The 27363-nt window shown below is 42.2% G+C and overlaps 1 protein-coding gene across 1 annotated transcript in view; it reads right to left on the reverse strand.

Moving 5' to 3' along the window:
• Positions 1 to 27363, reverse strand: part of LOC102868837 — a 126481-nt gene that overhangs the window by 87008 nt on the left and 12110 nt on the right. Inside the window, exon 2 of the mRNA XM_006880398.1 lies at positions 8119 to 8780. Coding sequence (XP_006880460.1) covers positions 8119 to 8780 — 662 coding nt within the window. The remainder of the gene's footprint in view (positions 1 to 8118; positions 8781 to 27363) is intronic.

A 27363-nucleotide genomic window follows, 5' to 3' on the forward strand; every position in this document is an offset into this window, starting at 1 on the left:
AAAACAAAACCAAAAACCCAAAATGGCATGGGCCTACCACTACAGTAAAGGAGAAACCCATTATCAACAACATCTGAGCTGATTCCCACCAGGCATCTCTATCTCCAACTCTTTTCACTAGTATTTACGTAATTATCCCTTCCGTGGGACTTTCCACTCTGCTGGGTTGGATTGGCTGTTGCAATGGCTACCCAGAATCACACCATACTCATTATGATATGGATTGTTCGGCTGCCGGCCAGAAGGCCAGTGTCTCTGGCCATTCCAATCCACCAGCTGGTCTAACGAAGATAGCTGGGCAGTCTCCTCCTGTCAAAATTAGCAGCCCTGAAAACCCTTTGGAGCCAATGACAGTGTGTCTGAGGGAAGTAATGAGTTACAATTCAGAGTCAGGATCACTTTGGAAGTAACAGGAGCAATTCAAGGCCAGGTCAGCTCTTCTTCAATCAAACCTATAAACAGACTTTCCCCAACAAGTCCTTCCACTGGGGCTTAGCTTTGCACTCTCTGCCAGAGCCTTTACTTTCAGCATCATCATCCTTGGGTTCTGACTCTGCCTTTCTCAAGCCAGCGTTTCAAAGCTCCAGGGCCACATACATGTGTTCAGAAGCACCCACCCACTCTGCTGAGGAAGCTTCCTACCTGAAGATGCTGTAAGCACTTCTCTTCATAGACTAGAAAGTTGTGACAACTTCTTAGAAGTCATCTTGTATCCATATCCTGGTTCTGCTGTCACTGTTTATCTAATGCTGTAGGATAGAGCAGGATAGGGCAAATATATATATATATACACTTGTCACGTGATTCTCACCATGATATCTCTCTCTGCTTCCCTGTTACAACTCTCTCATATCTATCTCCTGAGTCTAGGATGTTCTCAGGGCAGAGATCTTGGTTCCAAAGGATATGCTTTACTCCTGATTCTTCTAGATGGTAGATTCCCTCTAAGTCTCTGAGGCTTAGCTCCATTTAAGGCTAACAGAATGGGGTGGGGGTGGAGGGTGTCTCTCCTTTAGAACTCCATAATCTTATTTGCCCAATCATAGCCATGCAAAGTTCACGCCCATGTGCTGTATTTGTGTTAGAAAGTTATCCAGTGCCTTTGGTGAACCACAAGTATCTCATTTGAATGTTATTATATAACATTGAGTTGAAATACTCATATCTGACCCTCCAGTGAGATTTCAGAGGCAGCAAATCACAGCAGAGAAGACTGCCCATCTTTCTCCTGAATAGCAGATAGTGGATTCAAATCATGTACCTTTGGGTTGGCAGTACAACTCTTTTTCACTAAGCAACTCCTTACATGGTTCCAGCCAATCATTTTGTGGAAGTTACAAAACCATGTCTAGAAAGACATAAAAATAGAAAAGAAGAAAAAAATTACTGCACTGCATTATCTACTTGAGATTGTACGTTTATGCAATTTCATATCCTTTTTATTTAATTTTATAGCACAGTTTAAAGTCATCAAAAACCTGTCATAAACAGTTCAGCACTCAAAGTTATATTAATTATTATGAATAGCAGTTTAATAAATATTCCCATGTGAAAATGTTTTTCCTCACTTTCAATTTCCTCTGAATATATTCCTTCTTGGAAATAAGAGTATTTAGGGGAAAATGTACAGCTTTTATTAAAATCCTTGAACATTTCTTTTATTGAGGTATATCAAAATTCTACACTAGATGTGAGAGTCCATTTCATTGCAATGTCATCAGTATTGATGAGAATATTTATTTGTAAGTAATTTTTACTAATAAGATTGGTAAGGTAAAAAAATCCACCCTTAAAAATATGCATATTATGAATAATAAGATTCAATCTTTAAACTTAGAGTCCTTTAAATTTTTTAAAACTGAAAGCTTAGTGCCACAAAGTGCCAACTCTTTATTAATAACACAATTAATGAAAGGGGGTAGAGCTTAGATCACTCCAAACCTTACTGTATCAGTCAAAGTTCTTTGTGGCAAACACTGAACTCAATTCTGACTAGCTTTAATCAGAAATTTATTGGGAGGTCCGCAAGTGAGGAAATAGGAAGGCTGGAGACTCAGGTTCATCAAACATGCAATGATGTTTTGCAGGAGAACTCAGAATTGAGGTCACATCACCCAAACAACCAAGCAGGGCATCTCTGTTGCTGCCATTGGGCACTGCCATCTACCACTGTGGCCCATAGATGCAGACACCACTTCATAGCTGAATTAATTCATTCTAATTGTCTCCTCCTTGAATCATAGGATTCAGGTTTAAAGATCTGAATAGAGATTTTTGATTGGCTGAACTTAGATCATATTCATATTTCATATTTTAGCTGTTGAGGGCAGGAAAAGTAAGCATTGGGTGATTCTGGTTTTATGAAGCTTTGGATAGCTTGCAGTCATATTACTCAGCCAGGAGGGCTGGCAGTTTGCATCTACCTCACCTCACATGTATGAGGCCAGGAATGCAAGATGCAGGTCTCTAGGAAGGTGAAAACAGTATTTTTCTCAAGCTGGTAATTGAGGAGTCAGGAGAACTTCTGCAGATAGGCTCCTCTAATCTGAGTTCCATATGTGTGGGATTCTAAAGTAGGGAATCAAACACATGAACATTTTTTGAAGTAGCTTGCAGATTAATTTCTGGAGGGAGTGGATGCTCAGGAAATCACTATGCATCACATGATCTTGGGGGTAGTTTCTGCAGGGGACACATCATGAAGTCCACACATGTATTTGTGTGCGAGAGCAAAATTGATTTAGGTTAATTTCAGCAAGTACTGGCTAGATGCTGGGCTGAGACTTTCCTCACCAGTCTCTCTCTCTCTCTCTTTTCATTGCCTTAAATTGGGACAAACTCACCGTTGACCCTATTGCGATTTTCCTAGTCTGCAAATCGCATTGGAGATTTCTCCCAGAGTTGCTGGAGGATTCAATCTGCTAGAGAGGCATGGCCTTTGGGTTAATAGCACAACTCCCTATGGACTAAGAGCTTCCTCAGTAGTTGTTGTTAAGTGCCATTGAGTTGTAGAAGACTCATAGCGACCTTATGAACGAAAGATCTGAACACTTGTCTAATGTTCATCATTTCTCCAAGTTCATAGAGTTTCCAGAAGTGGATGCCACTCTGCTTCCAAGCTTGTTTTTTAATCAAGGCGTTCCACCAAACACTGTCCACCATAGGTAACCATTATCACATTTGACACATCAGTGTCACAGTGTTTAGCATCACAGCAACCACAAGTTACCTCTGTACAGCAAATGGAGAGGTCAGTGTTATATCACTTAGAAGAATGTTTGATCAAAAACAATTAAAACCAGGCCTGAAGGCCCAAATGCCTTTTTAAATAGGAAGCCGAGGCCGGCCCAAATAAAAACCAATTTACACCCAATGGCGAGTAATAGGAGTACTGATTTCTCAGTATTATGTAATGGGAAATCAGCAGCAACAAAAAAGGGCAATTTGTAATAGGTTACGGTGCGTGACCTTCCATGGCAGTGTAAGTATCTTCCAGTTAGACCTTGATCAACAACTACTGTAAATATGGAAATGGAATATTTTGTTTCATAATAGGAATCAAAAGGGCTGAACTCGCTCAGCATATCTTAAGCTCAAGGAACTGAAGAACAAATTCAAACCTCGAGTTGCTATAATCAAGGATGCTTTCGGCAGAATATTAAATGATCCCGGAAGTATTAAAAGAAGATGGAAGGAATATACTGAGTCACTGTATCGAAAGGAATTGGAAGACACAGAAAAATTTCATGAAACAACATATGAGCAAGAGCGTATGGTGATGAAAGAAGAAGTTCAGGCTGCTTTGAAGGAAATGGCAAAAAATAAGGCTCCAGGAATAGATGGTATACCAATTGACATATTTCAGTTAACAGATGCTGCCATGGACGTGCTCACCAAGTTGTGCCAGGAAGTCTGGAGAACGACCACTTGGCCAACTGACTGGAAGAGATCGATATTTGTTCCTATCCCAAAGAAAGGTGACCCAACAGAATGTGGAAACTACAGAACAATTTCACTGATTTCACATGCAAGCAAGATTTTACTGAAGATTATCCAAAAACAACTAGAACAGCACATCAACAGAGAACTACCAGAAGTCCAGGCTGGTTTCAGAAGGGGTCGTGGTACTAGAGATATTCTAGCTGATGTTAGATGGATCTTGGCTGAAAGCAGGGAATACCAGAGGAATGTCTGTGTTTCATTGACTATGCAAAGGCATTTGACTGTGTAGATCATAACAAACTATGGCTGACTCTGAGAAGAATGGGAATCCCAGAACACTTGATCGTTCTAATGCGAAACTTATACTTGGACCAGGAGGCAGTCGTCAGAACAGAGCAAGGGAACACTGTATGGTTCAAAATTGGGAAGGGCGTATGCCAGGGATGCATCCTATCTCCATACCTTTTCAACCTATATGCAGAACAGATTATCCGGGAGGCTGGGCTCTATGAGGAGAAATGTGGGGTCAAGATTGGTGGACGATTTATCAACAACCTACGTTATGCGGATGACACAACCCTGCTTGCTGAAACTGAAGAGGACCTGAAGCGCCTGCTGCAGAGTGTCAAGGACTGCAGCCTACAATATGGATTGAGGCTCAATGTCAAGAAGACAAAGATTCTCACCACTGGACCAATTGGCAGCATCAGGATGGATGGTGAAGAGATTGAGATTGTACACAGCTTTAGTTTGCTTGGCTCCACAGTCAACAGTCTTGGCACCAGCAGCCAGGAAATTAAAAGGCGCATTGCCATGGGAAAGTCTGCTGTTAGGGACCTCTCCAAAGTACTGAAGAGCAATGGTGTCTCTCTGGAGACTAAGGTGCGTCTGATACAGGCTATGGTCTTCGCAATCACTTGTTATGCATCAGATAGTTGGACAATGACCAAGGAGGATAGAAGAAGAATTGATCCCTTTGAGCTGTGGTGCTGGAGAAGAGTATTGAGAATACCATGGACTGCTAGGAAAACAAACAGATTTGTCCTGGAAAGGGTTAAACCAGGTGGCTCCTTGGAGGCAAGGATTCTGAGGCGCCATCTAACATGCTTTGGACATGTTGTGAGGAGAGACCGGTCCTTGGAGAGGGACATCATGCTTGGGAGGGTGGAGGGACAGCGCAGGAGAGGAAGGCCCTCCATGAGGTGGATTGATTCGGTGACTGGTATAATTGGAATGGGAGTGTCAGAGACAGTGCGATTGGCACAGGACAGAGCGGAGTTTAGGGTTGTTGTACATAGGATCGCTATGAGTCGCAAGTGACTCGACAGCACAACAACAACAACAATAGGCATCTGCTTGATCTTTTTAATTATTTCTGAATGTTAATCTGTCCAGAAGAATACGCATTTCACTAACCTGGGGCTATAATCATAAATGTCTTCTATACCCTCAATTGTCTGTCGGAGGGGTTATGCAAAGTGGTGAGGACTCTGGAAAACTGAGGAGCAACTTCTCAATAGAGAATGGGGAGGGTGTAGATGACCATGAGACCTTATCATGGACCAAATGTTTCCAGATCTTTCAATGTCTCAGATGTCACATGTCTGAATTTTTTCAAAATTTCTGAATTTTTAAAATTTGGAACCATATTAAAAATTAGGAAAACAACATTGTCACTTCTTAAAAGTCAAGGCTATAGATGGCTTACTGATAAGGAGTTGCTCTGCTGACCCAGAGGACCATGGTTCGAATCCACCAGCTGCTCCATGGAAGAAAGATGGGCAATCTCCCCCACGCTGTTTACTGCCTCTGAAAACCTATTGAAGTCAATCCTAACTCCACATAGCACAAAACCTACCCTAATCTAGCCAGACTGTGACCTCCAGTATCAAGTCTCCCCCTTTTAACAATCAAAGCCCTAGAGGAAGCCAGGTAAGGTGAAATCCTTGAAGGCAAATAGCTAAGTTTGTGCCAGAGCCAAGACTGGAAGCCAAGTTTCAAAGTAAAACATTTAATGTCCCATCACTCCATTCTGTACTTGACAGCTTCCTCTTGGACATACCCTTCCAAACAAACTTGGGGGAGTACCTGAGCAGTATATCTAAACAATTTACAAATTAATTAGAGTCTGTCTAGTCATAAACCCTGTTTTTAACGACAGATCAGAGTTGTTACCCCAATGGCTGGTGCTTGAATACACCTTGGAAGAAAAGTGGGCAGTCTCCTCCTTTACAAATTTACAGCCTTGGAAACTGGAGAGTCTCTAGAAACAGTATAGCTAGGACAGTAGTGGGTTTGGTCTGCGTCTTTGTCTATTCACTGTAGTTTAACCTTGAAAATAATGAGAGTATATTTAAAAGAGCTCACGAAAAGGAGTAAAAAGATGGGCTGCCATTCGAATCCATCAGCAGCTCCACTGGAGGAAGATGAGCAGTCTCCTCTGTGTGATTAATTGCTTCTGAAAAACCTGTCAGAGAGTCAGCTATGATCAGTTCTGACTCGACAGTACTCAACAACAACAACATGAAGAATCTAGAGAGCTCTGGTGTCATAGTCCATGAGGATGGACCCAAAGGTGGGGCCTGTCTGCTAGTCTGAACCCACCAGCAGTTTTGTGGGAGAAAGATAGCCAATCTCCTCCTGTGCTCTTTACACCTCTTTGGACCCATGGGGGGCAGGGTGGTCCAAAATGACTGACTGATGAAGATGTCCCTGAATGGCACAAAACGTTAAGCAGTGGACAATTAAAATTGTTGTTGATTTGAATCCATCCAGAGGCACCTTGGGAGACACTTCTGAAAGCTCCTAAGTTTGACAACCCAAGGAATGTAGATCTACTCTGCAGATTCTGCAGATTAAGTGTTGCCAAGGGGTAAAACTGATTCGACGTTCATAGACTTGTTTTTAGAAGACGATAAAATAAGAATATGTGCATAACGTGGCTGGTACAGAGCAGGCACTTAGCTAACACAACAATAATGATTATAATGATAAAATAACATCGAGAAGATATTGTTTTATGTCCCTAGTATGTAAATTGGCAGCATCAGGATGGATGGTGAAGAGACTGAGATTGTTAACAGCTTTATTTTGCTTGGCTCCACAGTCAACATTCTTGGCACTAGCAGCCAGGAAATTAAAAGATATATCGTGATGGGAAAGTCTGCTGTTAGGGACCTCCCCAGAGTACTGAAGAGCAATGGTGTCACTCTGGAGACTAAAAGTGCGCCTAAGAAAGGCCATGGTCTTTGCCATAACTTGCTGTGCATTAGAGAGCTGGACAATGACTAGGGATGATAGGAGAATTGATGTCTTTGAGCTGTAGTGCTGGAAAGAGTATTGAATATACTATGGACTGCTAAGAAAACGAACAGGCTCATCCTAGAGAGGGTGAAACCAGGTTGCTCCCTGGAGGCAAGGATTCTGAAGCTTCGTCTGACATATTTTGGACATGTTGCGAAGAGCCATCAGTCGTTGAAGAAGGACGTCATGCTTGGGAGGGTGGAGAGATAGTGCAGGAGAGACGCTTTATGAGGTGGTTTGATTCAGTGACGCTGTAATGGGGGTGGGTGTGTCGGAGACAGTAAGTCGGGAATAGGACAGAGCAGGGTTTAGGGCTGTTGTACATAGATAGGGTCGCTATGCGTCGCAGGCAACTCAACAGCACTTAACAACAAGAAGTAGGTGAAGGTGCAACCAAAATGTTCCTTGGAGTCAAAGATAGTGAAATTTCTTCTCACATACTTTGGATATGTGAGCCAATTCTTAAGGTGGGTGGTCTTGAGTATGTCAGAAATGATGATGGTACAGGATAGGGCTGGGTTCAGATTCTTTGTTCATAGGGTCACTATGAGTCACAGCTGATGGCACTTATCAAGAAGTATAAGAAAGTTGGGGAAAAGCAAAAATATTTGACGATGGGCGAAGGTTATGGATATATCTCAAAGTCATTCTTTCTATTAGGAAATGATAAAGCCCTTTCCTTCTCTGGACGCCAAGGCCAGGGTCACAGACAAATCCAGCAGCATCTTCATTGTCTTCATAATATTGATAGAGCAAAGGGAGAACCCAGGTGGCTTCCTGGAACAGGGGTGAGAAGTGGCAGGTTTCCGGCTGCTAAGTGGCGCCCCGTTCTTTAGCCCCAGAGCTAGGCCATCAGCAGGGACATGCTTTCACCTGCGAGCTTTTTCTGCAGAATGCGGGAGGCCGCCCCCGCGGAGGGAGGAGGGGGCGGAGGCAGAGGCGGAGGCGGCACCCTGGGGCCGAGGCAGGGGAGGCCGGGACCATCGCAGTGACAATTTCTGTTCCGGAGGCGGCGGCTGCTACTACAATCTCGGGGTCCACGGCCCGCGCGTGGTTGGCGAGGGCGGGCGCTGGCAGCCCCCGCCTAGAGGGGGGAGGAAGGAGAGGAAAGGAGGAAGGCGGGCGAACAGCGCGGTGAGCCGAGCCGGTGGAATACGCCAGCTCCCTTGGCGTGCGGAGAGGGGAGGCGCGGCCGAGCCTGGCGAGCGGGCGCCTCCGAGCCGGTGCCCGGGTCACCGGCTGCGCGCCTTCCAGCCTGAGCCACCGCGCGCGGCCAGGGCTGCAGCGGACACACGGATGCGAAGACCACACGGCCGGTGTGGGGCCAGCTGCCGCAGTCGCCGTCCCACGCGGGCTCCGAACCTCGGGAGGTGCTGGTGAGCAGGCGCGCGCGTGTGTGTGCGTGAGTGTGAGCGCGCCCCGGCGCTGGCGGCGAGTGTGCACGCGGAGTGCGTGTGCCCCTCCGCCACGACCCACCTCCACTCCCCGCTGGGGCGCTCGGAGAAGATGCGCTAGGCTGACCGCTGCCTTCCTTCCTTCAGGCGCAGGCAAGGGTCACAGGCGGCTGGGCTTCCTCTGTGCACCTCAACTGGCCTGGGGACACATTCCACCTTGATGGGGACGGAAGGAAGCCGTGGATCCTGGTGGCAGGGCGGGACTCTGGCGGTGACTTAGTCGTGGATGTGTGCGTGTTTCTGGCTCTGACTTGATGCATCCGGGCCGCTGATGGCGACTTTCAAAGAGACCACCGACCACACTTTATCTGGCAGCGCAGGATGTGGGGAGCAAGGGTTGCAAGTCTTGAAAAACAGACCTTTCACCCTAGCTAGATGTGTGGCGCACCTTTTAGATAGGTTTGCTTTTATGAGCGACACAAAACATTTCCTCTACCCCTGAATAATCGTAGTTTTCTCCGCAGGTCCCCCGATGAAATAAAGTGTCAGGAAAATGCAATTTTCCAGAACTTTCTATAAAAGACCCCAAACTCCTGATAAACAAGAATCTAAAGTACTAATCTAATTCCTGAATAATACATATATTTATGTATATAAAGAAAAGTTTTAACGGGAAGTGAATGAAATCTTATCTAGTGTATTGTAATCTTAAGTGTTTTAAGTGGGAGTGAGGGAGTGTTCTGGAAAGCTGTGTTTGGTCCTTATGTAAAACAAATATCTTTCAAAGCAAACCCCAGAATGTGTGGAAAACACATTCTGCCACAGCGGAGAATAAAATTAAGTCCCAAGTTTCAAAGTCTTTCCAAAAATACAGTGCACATAGCTAGGATGCTAATTTATGATCTCATTCTTCAAAACCTGTATAAGGTCAGTGTCAGATTTATAGCAGGAGCTAAATTACACCCAAATGTTAGGTTTGGGGAATAGTTTTGTGCTGTTTTCTATGCCAGTGTAAAGCCTCTTTCCCCACACCTTGTTTCAGTTGGCAGTTTTATGTTTACTATGTCTATAGGCCTAGGCTGTGGGAGTTGTGCTTCTAACCCAAAGGCCACGCATGTCTGGCAATTCAAATAGACCATTGCCTCTGCAGGAGAAAGATGGACGATCACTTGCTGTGGGATTTACCTGCTCAGCAACCCAGCCTGGAATTAGCTATGTGTTAGTTTTAGTTCCACAGGAGGTGAGTGAGGGGTTGAACTTTAAAAATGCACTCCCCAGCCAGATTTTTGTGGGAATATCTGTGCTTACTTTTAATACAAATGAATGTCTTTGAGCAGTAGGCAAATGTTGTTTACCATTTGCTCCATTAGAGCTTCTTCCTTCACAGGCAAGAACTAATCACTGGAACCTGTCTAGCAAATGAGCCAGCTGATTGTTTTCAGTTCAAGTATATATGCAGTTAGTTGTATGGCATGTGGGAATACACGTTTGAATAGACTTCAGACATAAATTATGCCTTAGCGGGTCTAAGAGAATTTTAAGGAACTTGATTTATATATTTTTCAAATTCGTGTTAAGTGCCTTCGAGTCAAGTATGACTCTAGCAACCCTATAAACAATAGATGTGAATTCTATCCTGTTTTGTACCATTCTCATGTCGTTGACACATTTGAGCCTGTTAGTGCAGACACACTGTCAGTCCATCTTATTGAGGGTTTTCCTGTCCTTTGCTGCCCTACCACCTTTCTAAGCATGATGTCACTTTCTAAGAAATAGGTGGCAACCACTTCTGAAATAGCTTGCCTCTGGCTACCCTATGAACATGGAGAAATGATGAAAGTTATACAAATGTTCAGGTCTTTCGTTCATAGGGTCGCTACGAGTCAGTTGCCTATGGCTCAACGTCAGTTAACAACAACCACCACCAGGAGATGAAGCTTCACCATCTTTGCTTCCAAGTAAAGTACTGGTAAATCATCAGCAAGTGAGTTAAATCCTTTACCCATATTGTAGTCTTAAGCACACGTTCTTGTCAGCTCTCACCGTATTTCGCAGGATTCTCTTTGAGAGTGGGAAGCCAGAAGGAAGGATTGTCCTTTTGACAGGCCATAGGCTATTCAGTACTCTTTTCCAACACTACTGAAATATATCCATTTTTCTGTTAACCTCATTTAAAGTCCAGCTTTGAGGTACATAGGAATTAATGGGAAAAAAGCATAGTTTAAATCTGGTGCACCTTAGTCTTTAAACTGACATTATTGCTCATTAGCACCTTGGAGAGGTCTTTAACCTCAGATGTTCCTAATAAAATACATCTTCTGATTTCTTGACTGCAGTATCAAGGGTACCAATTACAAATCTAAGCAAGACAAAATCATTGACAATTTCAATTTTTGGTCCATCCATCAGGATGTTGATTGTTGTCCCAGTGGTGAATATTTTTCTTCCCCTGATGATCAGATGTAGTCTATATAGAAGGCATAGTAGTCTTTGATTTTCTGCAGCAAACCTTTCAGCAACCATGGCTCTGCCATCTGCATAAGGCAGGTTGTTGATGCCTCTTCCTCCAATACTGATGTCACTATCTTCATCACAAGTCCTAGCTTCTCCAATGATTTTCTCACTGAGGCTCAATGTCAAGAAGACAAAGATTCTCACCACTGGACCAATTGGCAGCGTCAGGATGGATGACGAAGAGATTGAGAGTGTTCACAGCTTCAGTTTGCTCGGCTCCACAGTCAACACTCTTGGCACCAGCAGTCAGGAAATCAAAAAGCGTATCACGATGGGAAAGTCTGCTGTTAGGGACCTCTCTAAAGTACTCAGGAGCAACAGTGTCTCTGGAGACTAAGGTGCACCTGATACAGGCTATGGTATTTGCAATCACTTGTTATGCATCAGAGAGTTGGACAGTGACTAGGGAGGACAGAAGGAGAGTGGATGCTTTTGAGCTGTGGTGCTGGAGAAGGGTACTGAATGTACCATGGACTGCCAGGAAAACAAACAGATTCATCTTGGTGAGGATTAAACCAAGCTACTCCTTGGAGGCAAGGATTCTGGGGCTTCGTCTGACATACTTTGGACATGTTGCAAGGAGGGACGGGTCCTTGGAGAGGGACATCATGCTTGGGAGGGTGGAGGGACAGCGCAGGAGGGGAAGACCCTCTATGAGATGGATTGATTCAGTGATTGGGGTAATCGGGATGGGTGTGTCAGAGGTGATGCGGTTGGCGCAGGATAGAGCAGGGTTTAGGGCTGTTGTGCATAGGGTCGCTATGAGTCGCAAACGACTCGATGGCACATAACAACAACAACAACAATAATAGTTTGAGTAGTTATGGGGAAAGGATACAGCCCTGGTGCACACCTTTTTCTTAGTTTTAAACTATACGGTGTTTGCTTCTTGTTCTAGGATTCCCATTCTTCTTAATATTAGACGTAATTTGTGATGTTCCACACAATCAAATGCCTTTGCATAGTCAATAGTCTTGCTCAAATATATGAGAGAGAGAAGAAATGTAAGAAAATGTATGTACATGTGTCCTGTCTTGTGGGCCTGGTGGAAACGTTAACCAGTTGGAAACATTCTGATTAACTCACTGAATTTGTGATTTTGACACTTTTTCTTGACCCAGTGAAGAGTGTTAGTTGTGAGGGAGTTGCTTCCATCTCATGGTGTTAGAGAGCAGAAGTGCAGGAAGGTTTTCTTGACTAATCCTACTAGAAGTTAATACTCAGACTTTTCTTCTGCTTACAAATGAGTGGGACAAAACTTCCAATTTTAAGTTAGTAACTGAAGAAATATCATTAAGCCATCCTGGGACCTTTGATGCAATTGTTGAAGTGTTCAGCTACAGACCACCATAGATAACACAAAGACGTGACCACTTCTGTAAAGATTTACAGCCTTGGAAACCTCATGGGCCAGTTCTACTCTGTTTTGCAGGGTTGCTGTGAGTCAGAATCTACTTCGGGACAGTGACGGGTTTTGATCACTTAAAGGGTTCAAGTGACCATGGTTGTTGTTGTTAAGTGCCGTCAAGTCACAGGCTACTCATAGTGACCCTATGAAGGAGAGTCCTCCACGCTTGGGTGCCTTTCATCCTCTCTCCAGGTTCATAGGGTTTCTTCGGAGGCAAGCTATTACGGAAGTGGATGCCACTCCTCCTTCCAATGACCACGGTAATCAATGAAAAAATTAGAGTCAGCTTTCCATTGTTAGGGGTAGTAGAGGGCAGCTGCTCAATAAACGTTTGTTAAGTGAATTAACATTCTAGAATGCCTTTGTCTTTCCAACCTATCTACCCCATCTCTTAGAGTCTTGGTTTCCTTTTTTACACTGTACCTTCATGAGACTCACTTGATATTTCATCAGCTTGAAGCCTGGGATATAGTCATAGAAGATCAATGTCTTCAACTGAAGGAGCATTAATATTTCCTCCCAAGTAAAAGAAACACCAACAGAAGCGACCACGCTGGTACCTGCTTATTTGCTTTCCCCAGCTCTCTGAGCATGTGAACTGACCTGCTGAATGTCTGAGTGTCAGAAAACCTGAATTGACATCAGAATGTTCAAGTCAGGAATAGTCTGGATGTAGCTACATCTGGACGTAGCTTTTGTCAGAAATTATTTGCATTTCTAAGCAAGTCAGATGAACTTCTGGTATAATCCTGCCTCTCCTCATGCCAGGCGGTGAACCGTGTAAGCATTTGGCAAATTACTGAGCCTCCAGGGTACCTCGTGTTTGATTTTTCTCTTTACATTTTGTCATAAATTCATGCTCACTTTGTCCATCAATGTGGTCGGCTTAGAGAGAGTAATTTAGCTGGCTGGTTACTTAGTAACTTGTGTTTTTATAAAAGCACTCACTTGATATAAACACTAGTGATTTCTGTTCTTTGATTTCTTCCAGCTAAGCTTTTCAAGATACCCTTCGAAATTGGTGCATTTTAAGGAGTGCTGGTGGTAAAGTCTGAAACGTGTTTCACTATTAACCAAAAAGCTCAGCATCTCCAGTTGTTTATATCTATCCATAACTCGGCTGAAGAAAAAGAAGTAGGCTTTTCTGTACTCAGAAAACGGATAGCTGGAGGGTCCCTATGAATAGAAATTGACTGATGACAACAAGTATATTATTGGTTTTGTTTTTATAACAAAGTATAACAACAAAGTTTTTATAAAGTATATTTATAAGTATATTGGCTTTTGGTTTTATTTTAGTATAGAGATCCTAAGTGGCATAAGTGGTTAAGTACTGGACTGTTATACAAAAGGTTCGAAGTTCAAACTCACCCAGGGATACCGCAGAAATAAGACCTGACTTCTAAAAAGTCTCACAGCTTTAAAACCTCGGTGGAGTACAAATCTGTATTGCCTCATCATGAGTTCGAATAGACTCAGTTCCAGTCAGCAACTACATAACCTTCTGGTTTGGAGTTTTATTTTGGGGTTTGTGGGGTGTTTTTTTCTCCCCCCTCTTTAGTTTTGATTTTCCATCCTTAGTCTTTCAAAATTTTTTTCTTATGACTCATGCTTTAATTTCAAGAGAGAGGATTAGAAAACTGCCCTAGAGATGTCTAGATATTAACATTGTAATGCTTGAAAATAATGTAGATTTCCTTTTATATATTCTTCTCTGTGTTCCTTCACCAAGGGCTTAATAAATCTAGTTTCATTTTTAATAAAGATAAAATGAAAGACATAAACATTATTTTTCCTCCATTGGACTCTGTCAAGAGCTAAAACTAAAATGCTAATCGCTGTTCTGAAGTAACACAAACACGATTTTCTGCATACTAAAATATCGCCATTGATATCGAGTATTTACTTGATAAATAGGCATTTGAGCACTTGAACTCGAGTTAAAGGCAAGTTCCTTCCATGTCCTAAGAAGGTCCTTGAAAACTAAAAGGGTGAAATTTTGATTTGATGTGGTCAACAATTGTAGGTTCTTTAAGGAGTAAGTGGTGAAAGCATCTTTTCAGAAGAGAATGACTGGGTAGGGAGTGGCTTAAGCGTGGAGTCAGCAATCTGGTGTGAGAAAATGATGGCCTGAAACAAGATCCAAGGGATGCTGAGATGAACAAGGGAAAACTCAAAGCAGGCTGTCACGGGGAGTGTTTGTTTTTTTGTGGAAAACAGGGAACACAAACTTGTGGCCCAAGCGTGTTCATTAATATTTTCCATGTCTACAGCAGAAATTACCAGTTAATCACAGTATTCTTTCCTGCTGAACTCAAGTGTAACCTGAGAATCTTGTAACTGTTTGTCAAATGCTGTTGAACAAATAATACGTATTGAACGTGTGCTCTGGGCCAGGCACTGTAGTAATCCTTAACAAATGTTACCCCAAGGATTATAGGGTAGCCGGGGACATGGATTCTTTTCCTTGGACAAGTTACTGACTTCTCTGACTTCTCGTTTTTCTCATCTTTCTATCATATTCTAGCTCAGGGTTTGTGAGAGGATTAAATAAATTATTGTAAAAAAGGAAAACACTCAGAACAACCATTGGTCCAAAGTAAATGTTGATGTTGATGTTAATGTTATTATTAATCTTTTGTTTGCAGGGTTGCTATGAATCTTACTTGACACAACATCTGAAAACAGCAACATCAATACAACTTTAGGTGTTAGATACAGTTTTAGAGATTACAAAATTGAGATTAGGTTAATTGCATAGGCCAGTAAGTGATAGAACTAGCAATCCAGTGCCTGCTTTTTTTAAATTTATGTGTAACTCTATCTCCTGTGTGTCTTTTTCATGCTAATTAACACGTTGTTGCACACTTTCAAATTGAGACCATGCTTAGAAACACCTTTTTTTGCCGTCATTTGCGGCAACATGTTAATGCATATACAGAAGAGAGCAAGGAACAAGCTCCAGGGCTCCAGTCGTCCCCAGTCTAGAATATGCTCTCTGGCCTAGTGGATAAGGAGCTGTGCTGGCAATCCAAAGGGACACTGTTCTAATCCACCAGTGGCTTCAAGGGAGAAAGATGGCAGTCTCCTCCTGTATGATATTTGCACTCTGAAAACCCACCAGTGGTTCAGCTATGAGTGGGTTCTGACTCGATGGCAATGAGTTGTTCTTTGTTGAGACAGTACCAGATTAGGATGCAAAATCTTTTCTTACTTTTCTTTGATATTGTAGACCTTCATGTAAATGAAGATTTTTAATTGTGTCTTTTACTAACACATTTTTTAATTTGTGTTTTTGAAATATATTTTCTCCCCCAACACTATTGACCTATAGCATGTTCTCATTTGTATCAGATTGGTCAGCAGGGGTAGCCAGCCACCATCCTTCAGGTCTCAAGGTTACGGACTGAGACTGAAGTTTACATCAATCCTTTGGACAACTGTAGTCCTGTCAAGCCAGTAACCGACTCATACTTGATCCTATAGTGGGATCAAGTCTGAAATCACATGGGGGGAAGATTGCCCAACTTTCTCCAGTATAGCGTCTAGTGGATTTGAACCACTTGCTTTTGGTTAGGTAGCACAACTTCTTACCACTAGGCCACCAGAACACCCTATAACCTAATAGTCTTTGATTTTCTTTTCTCTGCTTTGCTGAAATGGAGAGACCCCTGGCTTACCTTCAGTGGCTGCTCACAAGCTTTTAGGATTAACACCTAAAAGCATTCAAGAAATTTGCATTGCGCAAATGTGCTGTCAAGTGCCTATTTAAAGGGCTTTAGTAAGGGTGTTAAAGACTAAGACACAGCTGGCCTAAGCCATGGTGTCTTCAGTTTCGCATGCATGTGAAAGGTGGACAGTGATTAACGAAGACAGAAGAAGAATTAATGCTTTTGAGTTGTGCACTTGGTGAAGAGTATTGAATATATGTTGTTGTTATGTACCATCAAGTCCCAGCTGACCCATAGCTAGCCCTCTAGCGGGTTTTCAGAGGCAGTTTAATCACTCAGGAGGAGATTTCTCCATCTTTTTCCTGCACAGAGCAGCTGGTGGATTTAAACGGTGTGCTTTTGGCATTGCAGCGCAGTTCCATACCACTAGGGCCTGAGAGCACCCTGTTTAATGTACTGTAGAGTAGCAAAAGAACCAGAACTCTGGTGGCCTAGTTTTCTGTCTTTTGTATATAGTGTCACTGTGAGTCTGAGTACGCTCAATGACATGTAACAACAACAGCAGTTGCTCCTCACGAAAGTACGGTGGTGCTCTGTGGTTTGAATCTACCAGATGTTCCACGGGCAAAAGGCACTCTTCTCCTGTGCAGTTTACTGCCTCTGAAAACATTTGTAGGGTCAGCGATGAGTTGAGTTGTTTGATGTTAATATGCAGTCAAGTCACCGACGACTCATAGCAACCCAAGTACAGTAGCTATGAAACCCTACCCTATCCTGAGCCAGTCTCATTATTTCTGACAGACCTGATTTCATTACCTCAGTTACAGAGCCAAAACAATTGCATCCTGTGACTTCCTCTCCTGCTCTGTTCCTCCACCCTTCCAAGCATGATGTCCTTCTCCAAAGACTGGTCCCTCCTGGCCACACGCCCAAGGTATGCAAGATAGAGCTTCTTAATCCTTGTCTCAAAGGAGCAGCTTGGATTCACCCTCTCTAGGACAGACCTGTTTGTTAATATGACATTACTACACACATCTTTATAATTCTTTGTTTTCTTAAATATCTTAGAGAAACCAGTAATACAAGTATTGCATTTTTATAAGAAAGTAGAACTTTTTCTGGGTCTTGCATAAAGTTTGTAGGTGAAATATGTATTATAGAATTGAAGGAAAATTTTTAAATATCATCTTTAAAGAATAGTTTGCCTCCTTTGGTGATTTACCTTTTCATATAAAGGATACATCTAAAAATTTAACTAATGTTACATTTCTTTCAATTTGACAGTTTTGTGATCCATTGGTTTAAAACTTGGTAGAGTGCCTCAGAACATGAAATTTGGCAAATTTGATGGGCAATGAAATGATAATGAAGATTATAGTGAATTAGTCATCTTGATTGTTTGACTTCATTATTCTCTGGTTTAGCTTGAGAACGAGAGTCCAGAAATAACATAATTGTGTCCTAATTTGGGTATGTTGCTGCCTGTTATTGGTAGGTGTATTTGAGTATAGTATGACTCATTGTGACCCTATAACAATCGATCTGAACCCTGTCCTGTCCTGTGACATCTTCATCATCTCTGATACACCCAAGCCCATTGCTGTGGTCACTGTGTCCTTCCATCTGGTTGACGGTCTTTCTCTCTTTTGCTGCCCCTGCACCTTCCAAAGCATCATGTCACTCTCCAAGGACTAACCTCTGCTAACTGCATGTCCAAAATATGTGAGATGAGACTTCATCCTCTTTGTCTCCAAGGAGCACTTTGGCCACACCTTCTCCAAAACGTTTCTGTTTGTTCTTTTGTCGGTCCATGGGAGTATTCTTCTCCAACGCTGCAGTTCAGCAGCATCAGTTCTCTTTCTGTCACCCTTAGTCATTTTTAGAGTGTTTGAATTTTTTCACTTAGCTTAATTTTGTTTTGGTTCAAACATGTTCTTATTTATATTAGTAGTTTTGTTATTGATTGCTGAGCAGCATTCCACCATCACACTTGGAAAAGGGGAAGATCAGTAAAAGAAAGGAAGACCCTCAATCAGATGAGCTGACAGTAACTGCAACAATGGGCTCAAGTGTGTCGGAAATGATGATGGCACAGGAGAGGGCAGGGTTCACATCTGTTATTCGTAGAATCGCTGTGAGTAGTACTAAACTCAACAGCACCTAACAACAACAACAATAGGTTCAGTGTTGGGCTGACAGTTTGATCATCAGTTTGACCTCACCAGCTGCTTCAAGGGAGAAAAGTAAGGCAGTGTCCTCTTACTAAGAAAACCTGATGGAAGTTTGCCATGAGTTTGGAATAGCCAGGATGATTGTGGGGTTAGTTTTGGGTTTTATCCCTAAGTGAATCTTGCCCAGCTGCTCTGCATTTCTTTTGCATAGAGAATTTCCAATTCAGGTCTTTTTTGAGAGGGACCTGGGCAGTGAATTAGATGTACACCTTTTAATTAAAGGGAGAGGGAACCTATAATCAGGAATAGTGATGAAGGTTATATTTGGCTCATCTTAAGACCCTGTGATTGTACATCTCTTGGATCAAGGCCATGCCTTTTAGTACTGGACATGTGCATTTCAACAGGGAAGAAATGTAGCTACGCTTTGATGCTTCTTGTTGTTGTTGTTTAATATCATCGAGTCTGAACTGACCTATAGCTGGCACAGATGGAGATTACCTATCCTCTTCTGAAGCAGCTGATGGACTTGTACCACATGCCGGCGGGGTTGCAGCACAGCTTCTTGCCACTAGGCCACCAGTGCTAACTCCTTAAATCTTATGATGGATTGATTCATATCTTCCAATCTATTTTGTTCTTTTAAAAGTTGTGTGAATTAGCACACAAGGCAGATATTTGTGTTCTTTTATAGTAGGAACAAATTGACTTGGTGTTTAAATGCATCTGTAAAGAGAGACCTGGAGAAAGCCCATAGTATGTTAAGATTCCTATTCCCAAACTAAAACCTTCTGGCCTGTAGTTGATTTCAACTCATAGTTATAGAGAAGTGCCCCATAGGATCTCCAAGTCACATCGTAAGCCACCATCTTCCTCTTGTAGAACAGCTGGAGGATTCAAACCTCTAACTTTTGCCTTGGCAGTCAAGCACTTTTACCACTGCGCCACCAGGACTCCTTGTTCCTCTTCAGTGGGGCAGAAAAATTGCTGACTGAATTGATCAGCATCCTTTAAGCTGAAAATGTCATTTGCTACCTATTCATGAATGTAGAGCTTGGTTTTCAATTAATTAAAAATTTAAAAACTAGAGATAAATAAAAGTGGCAGTAATATACTCAGGGCATAGTTCTTTTTCTTTTATGAAGAAAAGTTACTTAGGCACTGTTTATCAAAGAAATAAAATACTTTTTCTTTCATCCCTGTACCTTCAGAAATAGTGGATTCGAGTACAGGCTTGACCACTCAACTACACTTGGAAAACAACCTCTAAGTTTATAATTTTATATTGGAATTCTCATTTCTGTTTTGTTTAGTTCATTTTCAGAGACTTTTTAGTAGAATCATCCTGCCTTTGAATTTTAGAATGGCAGTATGTCTTTCATTTTCTTAGGATATGTTTTTTACTCTCATTTATTTCCTTTTGCTGTTGCTGTTGAAAATGTATACACAGCAAAAACATATACCAGTTCAAGTTTCTGCATGAACAGTTTAGTGATATTGATCCCAGTCTTTGAGTCGTGCAACCATTCTCACCCTCCTTTTCTGAGTTCTTTTTCCTCCACTAACATCAAACCACTGTCTTCCAAGGTCTCATCTTTGGAGTTGTTATTTTGATCCCATAGAGATAGACCTTTAAAAAAAACTCCATGATGCTCAAGGCAGGCATTCTTTTCTGATTAAACTAATGTTTGATTTTATAAAGACTTCAGAAAATATTTTTCTTTAAAGCTAAATACATGCTTTTTGATGGAAGGAACTGGAAAACCAGAGATTTGGGAGAAATGTTTAGAGATAATATTATGCTTGTTTTCTTCTGAGTGGCAGGTATGTGGACAGAGTAAAAACAAGCTTGATCAAAGAGAGGTAGGGAAAGACATGTTGGAATTATGAAAAACCAAGTCTAATAAAGCAAAGTTATCCGTAAGATTTTCAAAGGTCTGCCTATTATTTAAAATGTCAGTGGCCAGTCCTGCTTCTTATTCTGTCTTAGTCTGGAAGCCCCATTGAATCTTGTCCACCATGAGTAACCCTGCAGCTTTTTGAAATGCTGATGACAGAGTTTTCAGCAGTACAGTAACACACAAGTTGTCATAGTACAGCAAACTGACAGACAAGTGATTGTTCTTCTGTTAGCCCATAGGGTTTTCTGAATGCCTGATATTTCAGAAGTAGATAGCTAGTATTGTTTATTTTATTTTATTTTATTTTAGTCTGGAAGCCCCATTAAAACTTGTCCACTGTGGGCAACCCTGCATATATTAGATGTATTGAGCCAGTGCCTACCATGATGGCCTTGAGCATGACAGAGAGAATGATGGCAGATAAAGCAAGGCTTAGATGTGTTGTTCATGGGGACCCTGCGAGTTGCAGTTGACAGCACGTAACAATAACACAAGAAAAAGAAAGGAGTTAGAACACAGGGCACTGAGGGTACCAAGTAATTCTTGTGCACTTTGAGCAGGGAACTCAACTAATGCAAACAGATAAACCCTTGGTTAGGGATACAGTACCTGGTGTGGAAAAGAGGTGAAGACAGACAAGTTTGTTACCCGTAGAAATGAAGCAAAGGTGAGGATTTGAGATTCAAAATCTGACAGGCTCAACTTAGAAGAGTTTGTGCAGCAGAACTTTTCAATCATGTGCTCTTGAAGGTCTGAAACCTGTGAATTGTTCTTTTCCTGTGAATTGTACTTTTTAAGATCAGCAGCAATCAGACCTCCCAGGGTAACATCAGGCCAGACCAGCCCTTCGGGATTTTCAAAGCCCTTGAGTGCTGATTACAACCTCTGCTACGTTAATCATATGGCAGAGCAAGGAGAAGACCATTATTCTCACTTCAGACAGATGAAGCAGACTGAGAGCGTGACATAAATTACTGAGATTCCACACATCTAAAAACTAGCAGGACGAATAGAAGGTAAACTCCATAAGATTAACTATATCTGCCTCTCTGCTCACCATTTTTTACAACACAAAATGAATGAGTTAATTAAAAATGTCAAATGAACTAATGACTTGGCCAGCAAACAAATCATGTATTGAGCGAGCCATCATGGAAATAGATGGGAGATTATTTGATGGCACAGTGGAAGTCATGAAAAAGAAACCCTATGTGTAGTAAAGTTATATTCAAGGAAGGAAACCCCAGAAAATTCATGGTTGAGATGTGGGGAAAGGAGAGAGGGAAGGGAGGGGAAAAAAAATCTCCATTGTTTTCAAGATAAAGTTGAAGGTTCTTTTAAATGACACTTATTATTTTTAACTGTCTTTTTCTTGTTAGTTGCTGTAGATCCTACTCATAGTGGATCTGACTCATAGTGAGTCAGTGTATAATATAAGGGACTTTGTTGAGTCCAGTGCTGTCTTCATGATGCTTGAATCCACTGTTGTGGCCATCACGAGTTACAGCATTTTCATTGGCAATTTTGGGCAGTGCCTTTCCGGATTTTTCTTCTTTGACTGCCTTAATCTGGAAGTTCTGCTTAAACTGCCCACCATGGGTAGCATTTAAAATATGGGTGGTTATCGCTTCTTGGCCTTTTGGCTAAGATCAAGTGTAGTAAAATATGGGTGGCACAACTACCAGCTTCACAGCAACATGCAGAGATTAGAGTTGTGACAAACTAAGAGAGGGGTGATGAGTAACTGTCTTAGAGCAATTTTACTTGACACTGATCTGAAATGTTAGTGTACATGGATATATCCTTGTCTGCTTGAAAAGAAATGGCCATCCCTGGGGCATCGTTCCCAGAAATTCGGACCCAGTGGGATCTAGAAGCTTGGCTTTTCGGAAACTCTCTACTAAGTAATTACAATTCCCGGAACTACACTCTTGAGAGATGTTTACCTTCAAAGTATTAGCATGTCAGTAATGTGAACCGGTAGACCAGTCACTCGTTAACAACTCCATATAATGGGCTTTTCAGTGTTTCTGAATGGCTAGCCAGTGAAAGTCATGTAGAATTATTGTTGATTTTGCTCTTGTTCACTGAACTGAGATGTTTGTCTGGTGCAGATACAGACATGTCATTACATCTATTCACTGGCCAGTTAAAATCCCCAGGGTGAGGGAAAACTGAAGTGGTGGATGAGAGATATTTCAGAAAAGCCCATGTTTTGGTTCCAAAGAGTAATGTTCAGTTAAATGAATCTTGTTGGACTACTATCCTTAGAAAGTAAGAAAACGTAATGAAATTGTTGAATGATGCCCAAGGACTGATTGTATCTCTGAATGTCAGGCAACTGGCAGGCAGGAAAATGATGTTATTTTTAAAGTTTATTTCTGACTCATTGTGTTTAGTTGAATTAGGCATCTTCTGGAGAGCATTTCCTTACAATTAAATTGCCATGAAAAGGGAAGCGTGTCAAAATGTACTTTTATATTTGAGAGGATTGCGGATAGTGTATCTTGGGAATGCAACATTTCCAGGAATTACTATTTGAACAAGAGAGCCAAATTTCCACATCTGTGCAGATTTAAAATGCAAAGAATGTCCCTGTATAAACATAACATTCTCTCTGACACCCCAAATTCATTTATCCAAGTGCTTTATGATGCATATGAAATCTCATGCAAGGTAAAGAAACCCCAGGCTACTAAATTCGTATATCTATGCATATATTAAAGGACTTTTGCATACCACAACATTTGGGATTTTCCTTTTTTATATAAACCAGCAAATGCTTTGAATTGAACCCTGTTGTAGTAGAATAATTATGTATTGAATTGCTTACTGACATAATCCAGTTAGGCAGGGTACAGGCAAGGATTTTATCTAAGACACACATACAGACATTTTAAGTGCCTTTTCATTTCTTTGGCAGACCAGAGATCATGAGTCACTTATTTGTGAAGTTGATCTGAACTCATTTCTGCAGTAAATCCTGTCTTTCTTCTCTAGCATCAGGACATGGCTTTCCTCTGGATTTCATTATTAACTGTTACATACTAAATGCCAGGGTTGCCGTGTGACTAAGAGGGTGACATTGAGGTTGTACCGTTAGGTTTTGAATCTTGGTTCCATAATTACCGTAAGTCACTTACCTCTTCCTAGACTCTTGGTTCTTAATTTGTAAATGGACATAACAGTCCTAGTCAGTAACTGGATACTTACTGACACGAAGTATATGTTGTATATTTAAAAGGGCAATCTCCGCCCACTGGAGGGTCAACTATGAATCATTTCTGACTTCACAGCATATAACAACATTCATTACTTCAGGAGCTCTGATGGCCTAGTGATAAGAAGCTGCACAGCAATTTCAAAGGCATGCAGTTCAAATCTACCAGCTGCTCTGCAGGAGTAGGATGGGCCATCTGCTGCCATGCAATTTGTTGTGTTGTTGTTGTTATGTGCCATCGAGTCACCTGCGACTCATAGCTACCCTATGTACAATAGCTCTGAAGCCTGTTCTAACTGGGGCCTGTCTCACTGACTTCGACACATCTACTCCCATTAACCTAGTTACTGTGTCTCACCCAGAGTCTTCCTCTCCCATGCTATCCCTCCACCCTTCCGAGAATGATGTCCTTCTTTAAGGACTGGTCCCTTCTGGCCATATGACCAAAGTATGTGAGACAGAACTTCAAAATCCTTGCCTCCAAGGAAAAACTTGGTTTCACCCTCTCTAAGACGTATCTGTCTGTTCTCTTGGTAATCCATAGCATGTTCAGTACTCTTCTCTAGCGCTAAAACTCAAATACATCTATTCTTCTTTCATCCTTAGACATTGTCCAGCTCACCGATGCATAGCAAGTGATTACAAAGACCATGGCCTGGATCAGGCACACCTTAGTCCCTAGAATGACATCATTATTCTTGAACACTTTGGAGAGGTCCATGACAATAGACTTCCTCAGTGCAATTCATCTTTTGATTTCATGGCTGCTGGTCCCAAGAGTTTTGATTGTGTGGAGCCAAGCAAGCCAAAATTATTTAACAACCTCAATCTCTTCTCCTCTCTTATGGTGCTGCCAGTTTACGCAGTGGTGAGAATCTTTGTCTCGATGTCGAGCTTCACTCCATATTGAAGGCTTGACCTTCTGCAGCAAGCGCTTCAGGTCTTTCTCAGTTTCAGCAAGCAAGGTTGTGTCATCTGCATAACGCAGGTTGTCGATGAGTCTTCCTTCAGTCCTGAGGCCACATTCCTCATTTAAAAAGCCTGTCTTCTCAGATGATCTGCCTCTGGAAACCCGCCAGCGGGTCAGCTGTGGGTCAGTTCAGACATGATGGCACACAGCAACACCACCACCTCTCCTTAGTGACTGGGACTCGCTCCACTGAGTCAGCCCTGTGTGTGTTAGTGTGGAACTTCACTCCACAGGGTGTTCCGTGGCCCTTCCCCGGGACGTGGAAGTCTTCCAGCCTTTGGTTAGCTGTTAACCATGTCAACTGCACAACCTAGGGCCTCCAACATTTAAATAGTAACAACTGCTTACTGGATAAGGGTGCGTTAAATAACAGCATGGGTTATCTGCCATGAGAAGTTTCAAAGAGTTTCGTTGCAGCATTATTATTTAGTACAGGAGCCTAGCAATGTCAGCGAGGAGCCAGGCTCGTCCCTCCCTCCCACTCTGCGTCCTCTGCACACCCTCTGGGCACACTCTTCAGCTTGTGTCTTTCAGGGTTGAAGATGGCTTCTGCAACTCAGGTCTTACAAGATGGTACAATATCCAGCTGATGAAGACAAACTTATTCCCCAGTATCTCATTTTGAATTAGAAATTAAAATCACCCCTAGGTATTATAGATGAGGACAACAAAAGTCAAAGCCATCTGTAGTTGTAATATCTGGATTTATGTCTTTGAAAATGTACAAGGTAATTCTGGATCAATTTGAAAAAGCGTCACTCGAGATCTCCCTTTGATCCTCTGCCATTCAGGGTGTGGAAGTGACCACTTTCCTGCCATTAAATGAGGTGATGTGCAGCTCACAGACTAGTTACGATGTTTTCCTTTACATATCTTCAACCAAGTAGAGCGCTGTGTGTTCTTCCTGGCACACATGAACCCTAACCCAGTGACAAAAAGCAAAGCTATTGGTTTGAGCTAATTAGAAATGAGACCACAGGAGGAGGTGACTTGTGTTCCAGCTTATCTCACCTGCCGGACAGTCCACACCTGCTTCCCCAGCTCACAGACTTAGGGGGAAGTCAGCACCCCGGGAAAATGACAGATTGGGTGATGGTCTCCTTGACTCTCCTGTGTGCACAGCTGTTCTGACATCTAAAGGGAGTGTCCGCTGTCCGAGATTCTCCCTTCTGTATTCTGGAAAGTGTTGCTTTATCCATTTAAGTGGGTCAGGATTTTTCCACAAGGGAAAAGGGGGGGGGGGAGAACCAAGCACAAAGTAAAGTTAACAAAATTAAGGCTGAAAAAAGTCACACCATAAGCAGTGTGCTAGGTAATAATCTCTTTGGTTTGCTTCGACTTGCTGCTCATTTTAAATAGAAACATAAGTTTCTTCCACACTTCTCTGGGGGAGTAGAGACTTGAGACATTGAGTTAGGACTCAAAACTCAACAAAATTCTGGCAGGAAATTATAAAACCATGAGGATATAGAGAAAAGAAAGGCTTATAAATTCATTTGTGAAGTGGTGATTTAGAGCTGGGGTCTCCCTTCCCTCCAGGGCCTTTGTGAATGAGATTTCCATTTTAGTGAAACCAATCCCAGGGACAGTTGCAGGCTGCTCATCCCAGAAGCCCTGAAAAGCTGTGACTGAGGTCGGGCTACGTGTTTATTGTATTTATGAATCTGACTCCTCTGTGGGCTCCATGGACCTCATCTCATTTAAAGGCAGGCAGTGTTCACCCTAGCGTCCTGAGCCCCAGGGCACCGAGATTACCAGATTGCAGACATGTTCCCTGCTCATCTTGAGAAGATCAGTTTTTCAAGAGTAAGATGGGTATAGTCTTTGATGGCTGCAGTGAGGAAAAGGGGCTAGAAATGAAAGCAAGAGAGCAGGAACGCTGGCACAGAAAGAAATTTCCAGAGCATATTACTAGTTCAGGATGGTGTGAAGACGTTATCAAGCCACAGGAATGCAGGTTCTACCTGGGGGTGGAGAATAGCGGATGTGTATGATTAAATCAGACATTCTTGCACACACTTTTAAAAATTATTATTAATTTTAATAGACATTTACAGAGGTTTTGGATTTCCAGTCATTCATTGCGCACTTTTCTCCCTGCCCACCCCTCGCCACCAGCTCGCTCCCCTCTCCGAAGAGAAAAAGAAAAGAAAAAAAAAATTCCTTCATTAGTATACAATTCCCACATCCCTTCCCCCCCACCCCCCATCCCAGTACACTTCTCTATGCAACCTTAATTCTGGATTCCTGTGCTAACCATAATACTCAATCATATATCACCTCTAATCTGTTCTTTCCCTCATCTGTTTCAATACAATATACATAATTTATCCAGTTTTTTTCTGTCATACCCCAACCCTGATGTCAGACCCATTCTACAACAGTGGCACCATGCAGTATTTGTCCCTTTGTGACTGAAATATTTCACTCAGCATAATGTCTCCAGGGTCACCCACTTTGAATAATATTGCATGAGTTCCTTGTTTTTCAATTCAGCGTAGTATTCCATTGTATGGATATACCACAGCTTCTCTATCCATTCGTTTGTTGATGGGCCCTTAGGTTGCTTCCAACTCTTTGCTATTGTAAACAAAGCTGCGATAAACATGGTCTTGCACACACTTTTAAACTGGTCATAAGCGACTCTCAGTCCAGAGAAGTGGGGCTGTGGTGACCACCATTACGAATTAGAGAAGTGAATCTGAAAGGGGCTGAATAGAGTCACTAGCAAGCAGCCGCAGAACTGGGACACACTTTTCAAACTCAAAAGGGTGTTTGCACAGTGTGCTCCACAGTGCATTGGCTTTCCATGTTGACAAGTAAAGTTATAGTTTATTTGCATACGAGGCTGAACATTTCCCATCTGCCA

Source organism: Elephantulus edwardii, unplaced genomic scaffold (assembly GCF_000299155.1).
Source record: "Elephantulus edwardii isolate Elephantulus edwardi_28Jun2011 unplaced genomic scaffold, EleEdw1.0 scaffold00007, whole genome shotgun sequence".
Taxonomy (NCBI): domain Eukaryota; kingdom Metazoa; phylum Chordata; class Mammalia; order Macroscelidea; family Macroscelididae; genus Elephantulus; species Elephantulus edwardii.